Below are 21,405 nucleotides of genomic sequence, written 5' to 3' on the forward strand. Positions count from 1 at the left end.
GATTGGATTATGTTTACAAACTTTTGGGGCATACCCTGTTGAGCAAGTGTAGTTAAAAGAACTGATCGATCAACAGAATCGAACGCATCCTTGAAGTCAAGGAATACCAGGATTGTGGGTCGTCTGTACATGTGGCGTTGCTCTAACACCTGACGGATTGTGAAGATGTGGTCAACGCAGCCTCTACCCGGTCGAAATCCCGCTTGATTCTCACGAGTCAAGACTTCGCGTGCCGCCATGTGACGACGAAGAATCAACAAGAGCTCGAAGTGGGACACAATTGGCTTTCACATCGGTGGCTGCTTCTTTAAGACACTCGCAAGCCGCTGCAGTCACGCAAGATAGTGCACTTGAAATAGATGAGGTGTTCCTCGGACCTGTAGTAGATCTGCATACCTTTTGAAAACGCCCTCTTTCCACGGTCTTTGCAGGTCACATCTTAGCGGGGCATTTATCACGCTGGTGACGAGCATAGCCACAGGGGAGACATGAAGACCCCGTACTAGCATCAGTCGTCTGTTCATGCGATGATGCATGAGAACGTGACGACTTTGGCGGGTCGTCGGATACGGCAGCTCAGGGGAGTCGATTGTTCGGCAAAAACGACAGCGACTGTTTTCGCGCCAGTTCGGAGGATTTTGCATGGTCGTAGGCGGTTTTAACAACTAGCGACTTATGTTCCAACGATCTCTGGCGTATAGTATTCGAATAAGGTCCACTAATAAATGCGCCTCGTAACGCTTCATCGCTGTGACTTCACTGGCAGCCGTAAAGCAGCAATCTGGCAACAAACCGCAGAGCTGTTGCACAAACTGATCAAGGTTCTGAGCTCCGTTTTTGTTTACCCGCTATGCATTATATAGCAAGGCAACAAACCCAGAGCTGTTGCACAAACTGATCAAGGTTCTGAGCTCCGTTTTTGTTTACCCGCTATGCATTATATAGCAAGTAAGACGATTCGGCTGATGACCACGCGACGGTCGATGTGAGATGGCAGTATTGTGTTGTTAGTTGTAGGCCTCATGGTTGTGTATTGTATAGGAGACGCAGGCGTTGGTGAGCCGTCAGCCCGTCCAAGCGTAGGTTATCGTCAAAATCATCATTGGTGGATTCAGATCTACAGTTTATTGGAACAATACGGTAACTATCGAGATTCTTCTGCACTTTAACCAAGGGGCCACACGTCGACCATTATCAGCGGGCATGCAGTCAAGTAAATACGCTTCTCGACTGCCTAGCATTATCGACCATGGCTTGTCCATCCCAAGCCTTCAGTACGTCAGCAGTAGTGTGCCGTCGGAAGTGACGTGGCGGTCAATTCCATTATTGGACTCACCTCATGGATTCTTTCTTCTTACATTCAGTTTTGCAAAATGGAGAGCAACTTGTTTAAGGGCTTGAATCTTACTTTTCAGCTATAAGAAGTGATTCAATTAAAAGTCGCTGCAAAGGGCTATTTAAGACGGATGTCAATCCAGTTGCTAGGACCGGCGATCATTACATTTGAATGTGATGAATGAAACTTTTTCGTTGCTATTCCATCGGCGCGTTCAGCTCTGGTGTGATGAAGAACTGTGAATAAACTATTCAGCTTGGCCATTACTTTCGCTCTCTTTTTAGTACCCCCTACCACAGAAATGCGTGGTAAATGCAAATCCGGACGCGTCTGGAAGACCGTTAGGATTGAAAGGTATTATTGCCAATTTTATGAAAATTTACTTTTGATTCGTTTATCTTGTACCAATGGCTCATTACTGTTAACTATCCATTTCTTGTGTACCACTCACTCGAACGTCATTCTATCATCGGAGGCAATGGCTGCAGCCGCCATTCGGTTAGGAGTTCTAGTAATCATTCAGCTGTAGCACCCCTTCGGCGCCTAACTGCCATGCCACCCGAAGGTTGCACGAGGGCGGGATACTGCCAAGTTGCCCAAGCCTAGACAGGGGAAGTCGAGAGCCAGATGTCGGGTTCGAACCATGGACTTTCCGATCAATAAATTCGAGCTCTGGGCCACCTAGCTCCGATTAGGAGTTGTGGTTTGTGCATGAGGAATTCAGTGCGGTGGTGGCTTGTACAGCCGTTCTGTCCTTATGTATATCAATCAGCTATGTCTGGAAAACAGCTAGTCGGAAATGATGCAAGTGAATTTCGCCACATTTTACTCTGGCTGTTTCAAGCATCTGTTTTGCTAATCGTATCAAGCGTTGCTTACCGTTGTTCCCTAAGCCGCATAACACTCAGTTTATGTTGGTAGTTTTGAGCCAGCTATTTGGTCAATGGTTGGCCGAAAAGTCCACATGCAAGTGTTTTTCATACCCCTGTATGACTGGTATTTTTTTACCCAGACGCACTTTACCATTTATAAAGGTCAAGCCCACTAGTGACCGTCCATATTCCTTCATCCACTTTTCTCACCCAAGACATAGCGCGATCAAGAAAGGCAAAGGCATCCGAACATCTTTCTCAAAACGCATGGCCGATACAGAAGAGAAGAAACGTGTCCGAGCAGTCGGAAACAAAATGAAAGAAGAAAGAGCAACTCGAAAACGCAACAAACGCCTCAAAGAGGAAGAGAAAAGACAAAGAAAACTGGAAAATGAGAAACGATCAGAGGTTGTCATCCCGGTAAGACATTGGATTGTCATGGTCCTACTGTTTTCCACCTCAGATCAAGAATGTAGCGAAGATAAAGAGAATGAAGAAAAGCCAACTGAAAACGATTGTAAAACGATGATAACACTGAATGAACAATATCAACTATTCAATACTGTTGCTTTTATTCCTTTCCCAACTGGGTGAGCAGCTGACCCACGTCGTTTGTGAATGACTCCTGGATTCGTGCAACCACTTGGTACTTGCGAAGTAAATAAGCCACTGACCTCAATGACCTCTAATGGCAGTATTTCATAACTCTTGGGGTCTGCTTCTTTCCTTTATCTCACTGCCCATTGATGAAGACTGGCGTGCTTCCCATGCATCGCGAAAGTAGTTACTTTGGCCTATCCAGGAGAATTCTTCGGGATTAGGATCTGAAAAATAGAAAGTGAGAGACGGACTAATGGTCTACTTTTTTTAACCTGGGCGACATGCTCGTCTGACAAAACAAAACTGGTGCTTAAAAACGATGACGTATGTAAGCGCAGTGTTAGATTTATGTTTGCTAAAGGACTTTGGCGTTTTGCAATTTCTGCAATTTCGTGACATGTGTGGGAATCCCTTAGGATTTCAAATGAAGGTCAACCCCCATGGGCCTAGTACTGTCTTTTTGTTCTGTACCCCGTATGTGACTTCAACAATGATGTTTATAGACTGATTTTGCATCTTGTGTTACTTCATTAGATCTTTAGATTCCAGAGTTCCTCTGGATCATATACCTCTCCACCCCATGTAATCTCCCCATACACACAGGTAGAGGTAACACTTGCCAATGAGCGAAACTCCGGTGCTAACTTCTAACGGTTGCCAGCCTCAAAATCATCCCTGATTTAGTTGTACGCAAATTGCTTCGTTGCAGGACATATGGACCTGTTGAGCGCTATTATGCCGCACAGAGTCTTCCTTCGAAGTTAATTTGCTGTAGAATTGAACACAATCTTCTCATCGGTATCTTTTGTCAGGAATGTACTTGAGGTCTTCCTACAGAAAATTGCACTTTTCAAGGTGGTCACGTGTGATCCTTATTTTTACGGTTTATCGGAGCTAAGCGAACTGAAAGGTACGATACTACGTTTCATTTGGGGTTTCTGACCATGTAAAATGTAAATGAAGCGCAAGATTTCATTAAACATAATGACCATCATAAGTTGGGTCACCTTTGTGCATGTCTTAATTTGTACGATTCCAATCGCCAACGTTTGTAACATAGAGATTTCCCTCCGAAATGCGCTGCTGGATTCATTCAGTGGTGTTATTGGCATCCATATCCGCCAATCGTCAGTATCACCCTGGGTATACAAAGTCATTGTTGTCATTACGGTCTGGCACGTGCAAAGATACCGCTCAATCAGGGTGACCGCGCATTATTCTTGGGAAGCAGTCTATCTCTCACAAGGCAACTAAATCTTGGGTAGGATAGTTTCGCTTCCTCTCTGGGACAGTCCTGTGAATGCAACTTTCCGTCAATTGTTTTTTGAGAGGGTTTAACCGGATCGATACGCGAAATTTCGTGCGGCAATTTATGTATTCCCTCGCATCCTGCCAATAGAACAACTCGCACATGGTGCATTTTTTAATTTATTCAATGCATACGCGTGCTTGCTTACCTTTTTGAAGACAGTCCGAGAGGTACCGTGCCACAAGATAATGTTCACCTGTAAGTTCCAGACACTGAACAGTGCTTTGTAGTGTCACAGTATAATCAGGGATGAACTGGGTGACACTGGATACTTTGCTTAGTAGTTCAGAAAGGTTCCAAGCTTCTGGCATTTCGGGAAGAATCGTGTTGATCTCTAAAAACAAAACCTGTAGCTGAAATTTCACGAGACTGGGATGCACCAAATAAATTCCTCTGAATAAATGTGTAACGCGGTACGGTATATCTGACCTTTCACAGGGCCCCTACGTTTTTTACTCGTATGAGGTTCTATGGGTAATCGAGGGAACCATGTTGATAAATCCGTTGGCTAATGTGGCCGTGTTTCTAAATGCACTCAAATTTACTGCGTAGATTTGGAACTTCCAGTTTGCAAGCGTGCAAGGTTGCATGGTTCACTTACCTTTGTGTTGCATTTTGGACACATTCAAGCATAGTACTTGATTTCATCATAGCTTAATGCACGCAATGAGTCTTTATCGTTGGGACCTCTATACGGTTTCACGATAAAATGTTTCATTGGTACCGAATTTTGTGTGACCAGTGTTTGTTGTTGACAGCATGATAAAACCATTCCGTTTGGTATGCTGCATTATGGGAAGCTGTTTCGGGTTTTGCGAGTGAATGTTTGTCGTAGGCCAGCGTTACTGGAAGAATCAAATGATTACTCGAAGGCTTACAAGGGAGTTCCGGTCATCCTATTCTGTGACTTTGTGATGCGACCAAGTAACCACGTTCGCTAGCAGCATAACGCTAGGATGAGATCTTCTGCCATCCTCTCACATTCAATCGGTCACCAATCACCATAAAAAGTCGTGTACAGTTGTTCGGACTGCATTTCCTTAGGTCCCAAAGATTGCAGTTTTTGCAGTGAGATCACCTTCATCCTTAAGCCCTGATGTCTTGGGTCTGTGGTTCATATCGATCTCTGGGAAGATGGTCTGGGAATAGGACTTTGGAAGTGCAACATCTATTTTGTTTGAGGAGCTTGTCCACAGATTAAATTACTTTGTATCGATCGTGTGACACCTGTTTAGATTTCTCCCCGTTGATACAAACGCTTATTTGAGTGTTAAGTCGAAACTGAACCCAAATACAGGGGCTTGTAAATCTTAGCCTTTGTGTGCAGCTGTCAGACGACAACGAATAAGTTGACTGCAGTTGGTGCATATCAATTTCCAGGATGAAGTCTGCTAAGCCTGTATAGTCCGGTTTGTCTGCTCATCGGAGACGCCGCAAGCTATGACCAACCAATATCATGTGTTCCTCTATTACCATTTTTTGTTATACAGATTGGCTGCTTGAATGCTTATAGGTTTATGTATCCTGACCACTAAGCGCTGTATTGATATGGTGGCACGGCTTGAGTGTTGCAATGACCCCAAGAGCTGTATTGGCTGCAACTTCACTCCTCAAGGTTCAACCCATACCACAAATACCAAAGATGAGCAACCAGCCAAAGATTAGCAAGTTCCCATACTATGAGTTATCTTAATACGAAGATTTCTGGTGGGTAAAGTCGTGGTGGGAATGTAAAGGCAGCAAGGTGTCTTTTCCAGCATGTCCATGTTTATGGATGCAACGATGCTGCGTTCCACTGTGGAAACACGGGTTATAGAAGGTCGGTTCAATCGCTGAACAGTTGATCATGACCGCTGGCGCATTGTTTAATACGGTTGAAATGCTTTTAAACCCAGTCTGGTTTTGCTGCGCCTGCTGGGAGCAGACACGTTAGGAATCCAACACCTATGTCTTACTCCATGAGTCATCCAGCTAGGCAATTCTCCCACGTCTCCAGTCATTTTCTCCTTGCGAGTCAGACTTTTGATTCAAAGGTTCAATGTTGGATACCTCAATCAAGCCCCATTCGGCCTGGTCAACTAGGAAGTAACACCTATCCACACAGCTTGGGAGCAGCGGCTAGCCCTATTAATTTATCAGCCCCAACCCTTTTTAGGACAAATCTCCAATCAATCCCCTCCGTATGTGGCTCTTATATACTCAGCATCACTTCCTAACCCTCACTCCAGGAAAATAAAACATAAACATGCATACCTAACATGAAACAGGCCAAGAAATCTCTGTTATTGACGCTCTCTCCAAAAATTAGCTTGTGCTATGTATCCGGAATGTACATACGAGGCCACATTACGGTAATGTATCTGTGCAGGGCAGCCCAGTTTGCGGTTTATTCTCTGGGTATCAGATAGTCCTTGCCATCGTTTCACTTGTATGGTAATCGCGTCGACTGCGAGAGCTAAAGAGGTTGAGATAACTTGTTTCCTATGAACAGCCGACTGTGTGCATTCAGACTTACTGGGCTCGTCAGGATCCTCTTCTAACGACCCCAAACCCAGAATGTGTTTCTTATCCTTGCATGCGCCCGGCAAACTGCAGCAATGCCGCCGTAGAAGACGCTTTTCTATGATGAGTTTTCGAGACTTTCACGAGTAACATGGTTCGGCTATCAGTATTTTGGTTGACGGTTTGCGAAGAACAGACAAGCATGAGAGCCGTCCCGGTGAGATTTGGTGTGGATATTCACAGAATCGACAAAAGAGGTCGCTTCCAAAAGCTGTGCTGGTCACTACCTATTCATCGCAAGCACAAGCGTGAGTATCGCTTTCTCTGGTATCTGTTTAGCCATAGCCAATCGGGCACTAAGATAAACTACAACTAGCTATGGATGGCGATCTTATGTTCAGGGCTGTCGCTCCTTTTGGAACGCAGAATGAGGTCATACCCTGGTTTGTGTTCCTGTTGCAGCCTGTTTTCTAACAGCTGATAAGACTATTCACCGCTATGATATGGCAGTTAAAGAAGTCGATCACAGTAGCTGTCGGACAGTTTGCGGACACGAAAGAAATCAGTCGGGTTGGGAACCATACAGCCTCAAGACTGATCCGGAGAAGAAAAGCCAAAGAACTGGAAAAGACGGTCAAGCCAACTTATACGCAACGTAGGCCAAGAGACCATCGGTCAGTGAGATCTTTACGAAGAGATAACTCAAAAGCTCCTTTCAAAACGCGCCGCTTGTTTCGGTGGGTAGTGTGCCTCGAAGAACAACTCAGTGGTCTCAAGTTCCCAACATAACGTTCAATTCACCATGAGCTTCACAATGTGACGTGAATTGCTTGGTCCATATAGAGGGTGAAATGAAACAAAAACTGTCTCCGTCTGTCTTGTTTCGTAGGTGAGAAGAACCCGTTCACAGTGTGGCAAACCTCATGCACAGCGTTTGTAAGACGAAGGAAGTCCCAGGGGAATAGCAGAAATCTGGTGTCATCCCTGTTTAGAGAGCATACATCCGAAAGTGAGGATCATTGTGGTATCAATTTAGTCACAATCGCTTCTAAGCTATCCTCGTGAGCGACAGTCGTTACGTCCAAGTCATGGACGAAAACCCTCACACGTGTAGATGGTCAACGCCTTTTGTCATCTCAGACCTAAAAGCAGCGTTCGACTTAGCTGATTGTCGTTATGTCTTCTTCAAAGGCGGAAGACCTTAAGGAATTGGAGTATGCCTGCGATATGTGGCAGTTAAACGCCAGCATGTATTACTGGTTTATTACCGTCAATGTTGATGGTGATCCGATGCGGACGGCGTTGCTGTACTTGTTTCGGGTTTTATCCAGATACAAAAATGCACTAAATAGTGTTGATGGTATTGTGCGTAGGTCTGGTCATTTTAGTTGACATTTCGTCCTGTAAGGGAAGCTAACCTATGTTGAAAAGTCTGTACAGCTGTTTCAGTCTTATTAGGAGTCACCAGAGCACCTAAAAGCTATACCTTTTGGTACGGGCGTTGCGGCTTCAAAGTGAAAAACGCTATTACAAAACATTGAGAGTCCGCTGCCAAAGCTGGTCATGGCACCAGAACTAGTAGACATAATGAACTGATTTACCTATCTGGGTAGTTATACCACATTAGATGGCAGCATTGCGGACGGCATGAACGCTACAGTCTCTAAAGCATGTCGGCTTTTCCTCAGCTTGTACACCTTTTGGTTTGACGCGATATTAGTCTGTCGCTAAATGGCAGAGCCTGTAGTGCGGTGGTTAGATTGCAACCGATACCACTTGCCCTGCCCCCAGATGATGTAACACTGATCTTAAATACCTTCCTAATTCAAGCTTGCTCTTATTGGTGTGAACGTTCAGCTGCTAATTTTTCGCTAAGGCTAGGAGTTTTCTAACTTTCTGCAGGTGATAACTATTACACATGATGACCGTGGTTTTACCCTGGTCTACCTTTGTGATTACCATGCTAAGTGTTTTAGGGTGTTCAAGGTTCTTTGTCCTTCCCTTGGCCTGACGAAGCTTTTGTGTCAAAAGCGAAACCTTGCCCAGAAATAGGTCCACCGATTGTTTACTAAACCTCCGAAACGATGAGTACTCAGTCGGTCCAAAACATCTTCTGGTTGATTGGGTACTAGGTACTTTCTATTCTTTTATGTTCCTAATGAGGTTGCAATTGGGGAGGATTAAGAACCCAAGTTTTCCGCGCATGAGCAATCTCGGAAAACCGAAACAACGGGCTAAAAACTACGAAAAACATGCTTCTGTAAAGAACATCTGAAATTGCATAAAGTGCTTCTTCATTTCATCATTGAGACTGGCTCCTTGCAGAAGACGAGGGATTTTGTGCAATCTTACTATGACTGCCTGTCAGAGGACAGATGGCAGCCTTCTTACTCGCCATGGACCACAGGGTAGAACAGAGGACAGATGGCAGCCTTCTTTCTGACGTAATGAAGACTCTTCTTACTCGCCATGGACCACAGGGTAGACGAAACAGTATATCTGCGTATTAGGTATGCAGTAACCCAGTGCTCGTTGAGAAGTTTCCCGTCTCCCTAAAGGAACATCTAATCTTCAGGATTCCAGAGCGTGAACTTATCAGGAGAACAGTCTCATGATAGAGCGCGTAATGTCACAGAACTTCCATTCAGATCTTGCATTCAATAGAAAGGCGCATTTGCATCTGAAGACTAATGGTTCTCCTTCCAAAGTTTTCATAGGCTTATTTTTAGTCACGATACACAACGGGCTTCTGGACGCAGGAGAAAATAGAAAGTGTGATTGTCATGGTCTGGTGGTAGGAAGGAAGCAACCGTATTCTGAGATGGAAAAGGATGAGACAATGACGTTCATAGAAAAACTATTAAGTAATGCGAACTGTCTGTAGGTAAGCGAGGTAAGCTGGTTGCATCTGAATTGATTTAATTCAAATTGCACCTAGTCAAATGGAAGATAATTGTATTGAACCGGAGGACATGAAGCTAAGCAAGTTTATCAGAATCGTCTTCTGGATACTTCCAACTGTTTCATCGTCGGATGTGAATTCTTACTGAAACGAGATCACCTCATCTTTATGCATCTTTGGCGTCGCTCAAGCGCAGGATGTAAGACAGAACAGAAACACTCCCGGAAAATAATTCAGCCCGGCGAATTATCTGACGTCATGTGTGGGTGCCGATCGTGGAATATGGTTGATGATGGTTGAGGTTCGCCAGATGAACTTCGAGAAAGTCCACTTTCCCTCAACAGATCAACCAGTTACACCCCACAGGTTACGCTGATTAGGCCATGTACTTCGTATAGCAGATCATCTGCCCGAGAAAGCTTTCCTCATTCTGCTATCGGATGGAGGCTACTGAGTCCATGATTCGGCAACAAAGCATGAAAGTCCCTAACAGTCAACTCCATCGCGCTAGTAAAAGCCATCTCCCCGGTTTGGGATGGGGGTTAGTGACCCTGTCAGATACAGCTGTGCCATGCAACCAAAGGTGGTCGCACATCGAAGCTATCGCCCCCACTGCATAGCTCTCACTCTTTGTCACACTGTGTAAACAGATCCATCTGTCGTCAATGCACTGACTGGGCCTTCCCCACCAGCGCGCGGCTCTCATGCCCTTTTTCTGCTTGTCCTCGACGAAGGAAGCTATGGCAGCCGGAAACAGGGCGCGTCGATGCAAGGTTTTTGAACTGGAAAATTGGACTGAACTGAACTGAACCCTTTTATCACCTAACGGACAGTGGCAACACAGCAATGCACAACGTAAGTAGTTTTTATGGTACTATGTGCAGTTTGAACCACCATACTCTCGTGGCCGTAATCCATTACTCTTCCCGTAGAGGTGAGCACTGTAGAGGCTAGATGACCGGTAAATATAATCGAAATTTCTTTAGATTAAGAGTACCATGGCGTAGCTCCTTAATTTTGTTTCTTCTATTCCCCACTAAATTATGTTTTCATGAGAATTCGGGTTGATTCCCGACGAAATCTGTCACCACCTGAGGGCGAGGCCATGGTGAAAAACAGAGAAGCTCCTTTGTTTTTGTGGCATGAACTATTTCATTTATATCTCAAAGACCTCCGTCTGTGTACACTATATGTCGTTTCATACAGTCATCCGCTTAAGTTCATCGATTTACTGGTGACGTCCGTCAAGTGTAACGTCATTGCAACAGTTTACGACGAATAAGGAGTTTTACGATGAAAGCCTATGGTACAATGAATCCATGTGTGCAGAGAACAACAGCTGGAACGGTGAAGGCTATTCTGTACAGTCAGTCTCATCAGTTCCCGGTGATCAAAATGCTCGACACAATGAATACCTACCTGTCAGTGAAAACTACCAACGCCCTATAATTTGTTGATATCGTTACAGGCATATTCCTTCTCACGTACCGTTGAAGATTGTCTCTCCGAAAAACGTGAACGCTCCGGTTTCGAACTGTAGTCCTTCTTTGCTAAATTCCACGAAAAGGTGTCCTTGTAAAACGAGAGTTGCACAAACTGCAGCTTCACCGGCAACGTAGAGTTTGTTCTGTTTGGTATTTTGTGGCCTGAAACCATAGACAAAAAGAGGTATCATCGGTTTAATAATTTCACAGGTCCGACAGTTTACGGCTCATTTTCTGAGTTTGCCAACCACAGTAATCAAGACCTAGATTACGGTCATTTCATAATTCAGGCAAACCTTTCCCACGTAGAGTTTCAATGCACGCCAGAAGACCGTCTGCCTCGCAGAGCTTTTTTCGCCCAGCCCTGTGCCGAGTGGAAGCGACTGAGCGGTGGGCAGTGTACGACCTGCAAACGAAGTACGAAAATACTAACCAGTAAACTTAGTCAGGTTGATAGCTGGCGCCTCTCTAGATGGGGACTCCGGGACTCAACTCGCCAATGGCTAATGGCACTGGCAGAAATGGCCCGATCGCGCAGTCAGTGGCGCTAATGCATCGAAGCTATCGCCTTCAATGCTTAGCTACCCGATTTCCGAACAAACTTAACATTTTATCGCCTCCAAGTCTTGGCTGTATGTCCCACACTTCCCCGTTTTCCGGTGATCGAAACTGTAACAGTTGGAACCTATGGTGATAAATTGAATCAAACCGAGAATTGCGATATTCCATCATTATAACCCAAACTCGCTTTAGGTTGCCAATTGACTCCGTAGGATCTTGAACCTACTTTGTCTCACACTAATGTCTGATGCTCTTATCTCACTGGACGCACATGTCGCATTTTTATGGAGTTTGACCTGCCTGTTCCCTTTCTCAGTCTTGAATACAAATTGCAGGAAGTTGCGCAACGTCCGGGAGGGAGGGGGGCGAAATAGCTATCTTTGATTGTAGACTAATTTGAACCTAAAAACTTGCAAAACAACCTTCAGTAATCCTAATGTCATAAAAATTCATCTGTCGTTCGCTGGATCCTACATGGTTGAGTGAACTCGGGTTACTTCTGCAGAGAAGTCTGAATGAGATTTTTTGTGATTTGCAGCATTTTGCTCCAAAATATCTGCATTCCTTACAACAGTCGTTCCAAAGCTGCGCAGTCGTCTTTACATTGATTTCGTACCTCAAGCAGTTCACAAAACTTTCGATGTTTAAGGCACCCAGGTAGTAGGTATTTAGATACTTGTCTGTTCCATAAAGAACGATATAGGACGAATGGTCGCTCAGCTATTTACATGCCGATACATTGCTCAAAAGCCTCAGGAGGGCTGAGGCCTCTTGCGCACACTACGTGAAACTTAGAGACAAGTACTGTAACTTTACGACTCCCATTAATCTTTTTCGATAAATGTTTAAGAAAAATATACAGGATAGATTGCATTCTACTCACTCGAAATCATACTCTCGTAGCACAGGTCCGTTCAACAGGCTTTGTAGTATGTATATATGTACGTACTGTGAGCTGAAGGACTTGGTATCTGTAACGTTAGAGGAGTGGATTAAGGAAATTCGCAATAGGGGACCACAGGTGGTTTGTTTTGATTAGTGTTAACTCATATCAGTACTAGATGCGATAGACAGATTATAACGCAAAGTTGTTAATCTCAATCAGAAGTAGGCTTTTTGGGAATGCATCTACCGTTTTTCACTACCTTTTTTCGTGGAAACCCATAATCCTACGCGGTTTGTGGTTGAAAAATTGAACTGAACTTATCGAACGTATCCAACATACACGCTTCGCCGTCACAGTCTAAGTGGTGCATTGTTTCGCGGTTTTATGCTATGCTCCAACAGTTGTATATATATTCTGTTGATTTGAGATCCAGAGAGGCGCTTATCCGTCATCCCAGCCCTCAAAAGTGGTGCAAGAACGTCATGCGGAGACCATCTTGACATCAACCTGTTATCCGTCGCATCTAGGGCACCCTCTGGCAATACTTTGCGCAGGTTGATCGATTATCAGAAGTGACGGATTCATGAAAGTCAGAATGGGTTTCACCCTGTTTGAGGATGCATCGACCGTATCTTTACCCTGAAACAAGTTCTCACAGAGAGACACTTTCAAACTTCAAAATTTAATCGATTTTCTTGATCTGAAAGCTGCTTTTGACTCTGCAGATCGTCAGGAACTTTGGCGGTGTCTGGCGATCAAATATGTCCTTTCCAAATTTATTTTTCTTATGAGGACACTATACGAACTCTTGTGGGCACGAACGAGTATGCGGCAAGCTTTTGCCTAAGTTCACCATGTCCAGTGGTGTAGAACAAGGCTAAACTCGTTTTTCCTCTTCAACTTTGTTATTGATGTGCTGCTTGAAATTTCTCTGCCTTCCTCCGAAAACTTGGATGGTCGAAATTCCCCCGGGACGTTTGATCACAGACATTGAACGTGTAGACGATATTGCTCTCATTGGTTCAAACAGTTTCAAATAACCTAAATAACTCCGCCGCACGGTTGGGTATGCGCTTCACATTAGACCCAAACATCATGCTTGTAGAAGAACCAGTTGACATGATAAATAACTTTGTTTACCCGGGCAGTTAAACGAAAGATGATTTCAAATTTCGAGTCAAAAAGGCCAGGGCAGCTGTTGCCGACCTCCGATGCCTATGTCACCGACGTACTGTCAGTTTATCTGCCAACTTCAGAGTTTACACTGCACCAGTGCGATCCACACTACTTCACAGATGAGTGACGTGGCCTTTAGTAGCAGAAGTAGTACGAAAGTTATCAGCATTTGACCAGCAGTGTCTCCGAAACATTGGTCTGGTCTGATTGAGATACTGGATTTGCAATGCGGAGGTACGCCAGATGGTTTAAGGAAGAAGGAACTCTTCTGTGATTGATGAATTACTTGCGCTCCATTGGTCACGCTGGTTAGGGTATGTGCTCAGTATAAAAAGGACTGTCTGACTCACAGGGCTCTTTCGCCCAGCCCTATACTGAGTGGAAGCGGACGAGAGATGCACAATGTAAGATTTAACAACGAAGCGTGAAAATTCTAACCAGTAAACTTGGTCGAGTCGACAACTACCGCCTGGTTGAATGGGAACCATGGGACTCAACTCACCTATGGTTAATAGCACTGATGGAAATGATGGCGCTTGTGCATCAAAGTTACCGCCTTCATTGTTTAGCTACCCAGTTCCGGAACTAACTGAACATACTATCGCCTCCAAGACCTGGCTGTATCTCCCACACTCTCTTACTTTCAGGTGATCGCAACAGCTGGGACCAATGCACCCATAATATATGCTTTAAAGCCGACTGATTTACAGTTCACTTGTCACAGATAGTTCTCAGAAAGCACGCTTTTTACACCTTTTGGTTGGATTATCGTCCTTCATAGCCTACCCTGTCAGAACGATCAGGTTTACTTTGAGTCTAAGATCCGCGTAGCTTAATCAGCTTCGGAGTATGATGGGGACTGTAGTGTTGCCTCAGCCTGCCATGTCATTCCTCTGGTCAAACATTCGGGAAGCTACCTTCTCCAAGTGGGGATTCGAGAAAAAATACGTAAAGGTGTGAAAAATCAACTAGTCTGTATCATTTTAGAATAATAGCTTACTCGTGGTGACGTGCCGTAGCGCTGCAAGCCTCAACTGCGGTGGTATTCTGCTGCTGCATTTCCTGTTGATTACATGGTAAAGGTTACTGTGGACGTTCGATTGTCTTCGTTTCTCACGCTTCACATTATCAGCTTGGAAAACAAAAATGGGACTATTTACAAGGATGAATGCATGAGTCGACCGATCCCCAGCTGTATGTTGGCTCTCACGTTTTCATTGTTGCTTTCGATCAGTGTCGATTTGATAAGAAGGAGGATATGTTCTCCTAAGTTCTCTGCTCACTTTAGGAATTATAATTAGGGTGTCCTTGAAACCCAAACCTTGTAACTGCTTCGAGTTGTTGCTTCAACCCTCGCATACATTGGGCTTAAAAGTTGTACCTCATAGAGGTCTAAGTTATCTGGTATCACGGTCCAAGACGTGTACGTGGACAACATGCTGCACAGCCTCACACGGTCATTCTTCGTGTACGGTTTAACTCTGGTTCATACCCTTAGAGGAATATTTATTCCCAGAGGAATATTTATCCCCAGGATAGTTTAGACTAGAATTAGGTCCGTTCTGAAGCAAATCCAAATGTTCCCAGTTTGGCTCATCTGATAGAGCCACCTAGCGAATAATAGAAACACTCGGGTAATAAACAAAGACTTTCCGGTAAAAAAAAGTCAGGGTACCATAGGTGACACGCACTGGAATAATGCTCGTACTGATTGTTGGAGTCGATAAATAAGAAAGCGGTTAATCTTCCCTTGCGTAGGGTGCAAGTGTATGGAACCGAATACAGAAATCAGTCGGCCATATCATCTTTTTGGTGTCTAGCTTGGCTGAGATATTGCCGAATTTTCCAAACCCGGGCAGGATCATTCGTGATGCCCAATACAGAATTTTCAGAAAACATTCTGAAAGTCAGTCTTATCTTCTCTTCCAGTTTTCGCGCAGCTAATAACACATATCATCTCTAGCTTCTGGCAACTGATATTGACCTACCTCCATATTGTAATGAACAAGTGTGAATGATTTCTCGAAAAGATCACACGATTCCGCATTCCCATGCTTTCGTTCCTGATGTAGACTAGTGCGCACTTCAACCAGGTGATACTTACTGTGTTCACACGCTTTCATGTGTCTGATGTTTTTTTACACACCACGATACACAGTGGAACCACATTTGTGCCTACCTTTCGTCATCCACCTTCTTGACGATTTTACCAGCAGTTCATCTCCCCAAGCTTTATTATTCACCTTATCATCCCCGATATGTCCGGTTTTGCCACCACATTTGTATACTATTTAGTTCTATTTTCAGCTAGTCCCTCCAGGATTCATTAACGTACAGTAAAGGCGTATTTCTTGACACTGGCCTAATAAAAATTTCCGGAAGATTTAGGGGCAACCCGGTTACCTGATGATCATTGGAAAGGAGAGTATAAACTCATCTCCCTATAGCCACATTGCTCACCACAGTGAACTTGTAAATGAATATGTTCAGGTTGGTTGACGCATGAAATGAATCACGTTTCAAAACTGTCCACCTTATCTCACTTCACTACCATTAAGTAGCCACGCCGAGGTACATCTGTGTCATCGATAATATCTAACTTGCTGGATTTATGCGTGTATTTTTTCCCCGGATTCCTCGCTTGAAATTTCCTCTCAGAACCTCGTTTACTTGCTACTTTCCCTTTACAGTCCAAGTCTTTTCGCCTAAGCTTAGGAAAACTGCTTTTTATCTTGCCATGATATGGAAGGATATACACGGGTTTCACAGAAATAGACAACCTAGTTTCTGTTTAGTCACTTCAAACAGTAGCCTTTCTAATGTTATGCTTTATGGTGAGCAGGAATTCGGGCATAGCCGTGATCATCGTTGTATGTTGTACGTATTTCCACAAGGAACATGTCGAATTTGAAAATGTTTAGTAGCTCTCTGGCGCTTCATTTTGGCCAGTGTGACCATCAAAGCTGGAGAAAAGCATAAACGGCTACAAGCTGACATTCTTATCCATTGAGCGTAAGATAGTGTGGATAATTAGAAAAAACGATTTCGTGATATGGTCACCAGCAAAGAGAAAAAGGTGAAACGCTGAAAATATATTCGTAACTGCTGGCACAACGACATTCCCCCCAGGGGAAATAATGTCTCTAAGAACTGAACGGCCTTGATTGATACTGAGGGTAACACAGTATGCCTAACCGGTTTCCTCAGAATGCACCATGCCCAACAGTTGGATTCCTGGTTGTTTTTGTGTAAGCATGAGTTAACCATACTATCAAGAGCGGCACTACTGAAAAACGGTTTCTCTCAGTAATATCCACTGATACAAGCAGGTGTTGGTTACCATCAGACAGGGAGTATCTGCTGAAATACGCACCTTGTGAGCCCATTCTGGTTGTGGATCCCCATCCGTGAACATCCACATCTGCAAACTAATGTGCGTATCAACGCACAGGACACAGTACAACATAAATCCATCTTTGATAAATAATTCGGTTACTGAATCGTCTGCATGAATACGTTTTGGAAGTAGTGATGTATGATTACCAGATAACGGCTGCAAAATCTTTTTTTAGGCTCGTTTATTACCGATTCCAATGTAACTTATGTTTAAGTCAAAATACGTGTGTCTTCCATGTGTTCTTATTTGGTCTTTTATCGAGGCTAGTCTCGTTTGCTTGCTTCAAACTTGTCCTGTGTGAGCCAACAAACGTTCATTTCACTTCAAGTTTCACCCGGGCGATTCTCTGTGGCTCCCACGCTATCGCCTGTTTGGGTGCGTATGAAATTAGCGCTCTACATGTTCTTTTACCCGTATTACCCGTGACGGAAAGGAACGTTGATGAATCACTCACTGAATATATCCGTTTCATCAATGATCTCTTCTTGCAGTATTTCTTCGATGATATCCTCAAGTGTGACGACTCCAATTGTTCGCGCTTTTTGTTCGGTTGAATCATCTGACATCTGGGATGCAGTTATGACTGCCAAATGCGAACTTCCTGTGACAAAATATGGGCGTAAACTGTGTCATTATAGAACTCTAACGCTTCCAGTTCTAATCCACCAATTCGCCCATGGGACCATCAAGGGACCATTTCGGGACATCAACTAAATCTATAACCTCATATGACAGCTGAATGAACCTAAAGTCAGATGTTCGAGTAATCATAAATTGCAGGATGAAATCCAACAAAGCTAATGTTAACGTTCGCCTCCTCGCTGTACTTGCCGGGAAATGCAAGGTCAGCTGTTGAAGCTATTTGAACCGACACATTTTTCTTCGTATCCTGATGAAGTTATTTGGAATCCTAACTCAGTTCTCTGCCTTGTATTTGTCGTATAGTGCTACAACACAAACGCGGTGAATACGATTTAGTGATTCATCATCAGGGTTCAAGGTTATGAAAACCAATGAAGTTGATTGAGGTTACAATCCACCAGGGAAGATGGATACTGAAAGTAATCAAATGGTTGACTTTTTTTCCTAAATAGGTGTATCTTTAAGTACATAGAGAAATGAGCATTATTCAGAATACATTACTCCGTCTATCCACTGGTTTACTGTTCACCGACTCTATCACACACAGCTGCTACACCCACACACAGGCCGTTTGTTATACCAGAATGTGTCGACTTCCTTGCACGGTCGATCTTGCGCTTCATCTATGTCATACTGCAAAGAGAGTAATCAATCTAGTTCTCATCATTCTGTTCATTTAAAGTAGAAAGATGCAAAAAGACGCGCAAAACCTATGTTTCGTCGGCTGTCATGATGAGTTTAAATATTGAGGTTAGCATACGCAGATCCAAAACTTCTGACTGCGTATTAACACATGATTAGGTGTTTTACGGTCCACAGAACCGCACATTTTGGCTTGGAAAATCAAAATCCATGGGAGTAGAACATTAATCGCATATTGGGGTTGCAAGCTACAAGTGTGAGGCTCTATTCCTGCCTTTCACTATCACGAACTGATAAATTATTTTTTTATTTTATCTATTATTTATTACTATTTGTTACTATTATTTATTTATTATTTCTCGTCACAGGCAAAATAAGAAAAGCATGAAGAAGAATAGGACTGTTACGGGGTGTCACAAGCGATTGTTATCTGCCAAAAGAGCTGTTAGAAAATTACCGGTCCCCATGGATACTGTGTTTGACTGGATCAAAATATTTGCTTTCGAGTGAATGCGGTTAAAGTTGAATTAGGCTGGGTGCTGCTTACCTAAGTAGACTATCACAAAATTTTTCGGGAGAAACCAACAAAACTGGTCATAAACTGAGGTAAAGTCATTGGACATCAAAAATTTCCCATCCATTGACGTACCATCTTGTCATCATGTGATTTTGACCATTGATTTTGCACTTTGATTATGTCAAGTGCATGTCGAAAGGGGTATAACTTTGAGAAGTCCTCTAGTAGACAAATGTCGCATGCATATTTCAAATAAAGATAAACGGTTTCTTGAAACTTGTTTTGAAGTCAGGGATTCTCGAGACTTCAAGTGTTAAAGCGTAAAACAGGAAGGACTTTCGTCATCACCGTCATCATCAGGAACAGAAACATCAGTGTTGGCACTAATACACCGCTGCCATACAACCATAATGTTTACCTAGTTATATTAAAAGACCTGGAGTGGAATGGAAAAAGTGAGTGGTGGAACCTGGTGCTGACCAACTGCAAGCATTCTGAGATGCCTATACAACAAAATGCTCACTCGGACACTCTGGAAAGAAACTGCAACACAAACATCGTAGACTTCGATTAGCCACTACTGCTTGCACTATGTTCAGTAAAGCGTAAGGAGGGTATGTGGACCACATATTGGAAGGGGGCACATCGACAACACCTAGTACGGCAGCGATACATCAGCATTGAAAACTCATGTTGCTGAGCAGGTTGATGCTAGTGAAAAACACATTGACCCTTCATCGCTCACTTTCACACCTTACTGTCAAGTCATACGTTGTACACCCAGCGGTTCGCATCATTCTGAAGGACGCGCCGTGGACAACAGCCGTCTCATTAGAGAATGTTTTAGCATGCGTAGCACATGACCGAGTCAAGCAGTTGATGCCATTTGATGTTTTGCACGACTGAAGCACCTGATTCATAATCATATACTTGTGTTTTAATCACCTGGTTACTAATTCGTTGACGCCATCCAACACCAGCAGCACCTCTTGTCAAACACCGGAAGACGCTCGGTATCATCTCTTCCATGTCTCCCTCATACGACAACAGAGTCCTTACTGTAGCCTGTTTCACGTGACCCTTGGGGTCCTTTGATATGACTTTTTGATTCAGATTAGCTAATCTGATTCCGGCCTTTGAGATTCGTGCTCTGACTACCTCGGACGTCCGTCTGCCACGGCTAATACTACTATCGAAATACGTAAACTTCTTCACAACACCAATTGCGTTCAGGGCCTGCACATAATGAAGCATGACTTTGCACTTTGAAGGTGCTAGGCGCATGCCAAAATTTGATATGATGGTGGCCAGTCTATTCAGCATGGGTTATACTTTGCCTCGGTCTTCAAAGATGAGCGCGACGACGTCTGCCTACTCCAGATCGACAGCAGCAATTTGAATACTTGAACACCTAGAAGTATGTGAATGTAGGAATCGGACCGTGTTGACAGACTTGTCGGGAATGCCGTGTTGGACAAATGTGTTTGAGGGTGCTTAACCCACGAGTCGAATAAAACGCACCGTTGACGTCAAGATGCATGAACATCGTGGTTGTCTCTACACAGACTTGTGAAGCGACCCCAGTTGATGACCATCAGTCAATATTTTGCGTACCACCGTATAATGAAGAAGGATCAGAAAAGCCAGAAGACTCGTTGCAATGGGAGTCAAACTGTGGTTGCTACATTCACTATAAATAACCCCCTTTTGAGAGATCATATTATTATCGGCCCACCCCAATTTCTTGTGGCGGTCCATTTTCCCCGGACAGAGGCAAGTAGGCTGTACACAAACTGACTAAGGAATCCATCACTTATCTCGAACAGGACAAAAGAAAGGTCGTGAGGACAATACGCATGATTAAGCTTAGGTCAAGATACACACTTGGAGAATTCTGAGACTGAAGGCGGTTCCGTAATCACAATTCACAACTAGGTTGAATTCCGGCAATGTGGATGCGAGATGGCTGGTGGCCAACTGAATCGTTATTCTAAGCAGTGTGCCCAAGTCCAAGTATGAAAGCAAACTTTTGTGAATCGCCACATAACACTATTTACGGTGAGCAAAATTAGCCAAATAGAGTTCATAGAAGCTAAGTATTAGGCTCTAGTGGTTCATTACTCCCTAGTTTGTTTTAACTGGTCGATAATAACAAGTGGGTACTGCGTCGTCTGTAGGTTAAAGCATACTGAAGCTGTTGTTACGATGAACCTAATCTGTCTTATTGCAACCTCACATCATCACCATCATCATCATCGACAGCATAACATCAGTGTTCAACACCAATGCTTCACTGCCGTACAGCCATGACTTATTTGAAAGCCTTATTGTAAGGAAAAGAGTGAAGGTGGGCTGGTAAGGGACTTAGTGCTAGCTTAACACAATCATTCCGAGGTGCCTACACCTCCAGACATTCACTCAGGCAATCTGGACAGAAACTGACAACAAGAACGCCACTGACATCGGTTGGCAGCCATATCTTGTAGTGTCTCCAACCAGGCACAATGAGGATCACGCGGTCCCCATCCTGGAAGGCGAGTAGCACCGACAGCACCCAAGCATTTCGTGATCTCCTTCAT

General features: G+C 43.9%; 1 protein-coding gene across 1 annotated transcript in view; it reads right to left on the minus strand.

Moving 5' to 3' along the window:
• Positions 1-2,266: 2,266 nt before the first annotated feature.
• Positions 2,267-21,405, minus strand: part of T265_14684 (hypothetical protein) — a gene marked incomplete at both ends in the record, with an annotated part of 22,692 nt that continues 3,553 nt past the window's right edge. The window contains 5 exons of the mRNA XM_009174767.1: positions 2,267-3,032; positions 4,266-4,451; positions 11,010-11,167; positions 12,450-12,537; positions 17,480-17,626. Of these exons, the coding sequence (XP_009173031.1) occupies positions 2,908-3,032; positions 4,266-4,451; positions 11,010-11,167; positions 12,450-12,537; positions 17,480-17,626 (704 nt within the window). The remainder of the gene's footprint in view (positions 3,033-4,265; positions 4,452-11,009; positions 11,168-12,449; positions 12,538-17,479; positions 17,627-21,405) is intronic.

Source organism: Opisthorchis viverrini, assembly GCF_000715545.1.
Source record: "Opisthorchis viverrini unplaced genomic scaffold opera_v5_239, whole genome shotgun sequence".
In the NCBI taxonomy this organism is placed as follows: Eukaryota; Metazoa; Platyhelminthes; class Trematoda; order Opisthorchiida; family Opisthorchiidae; genus Opisthorchis; species Opisthorchis viverrini.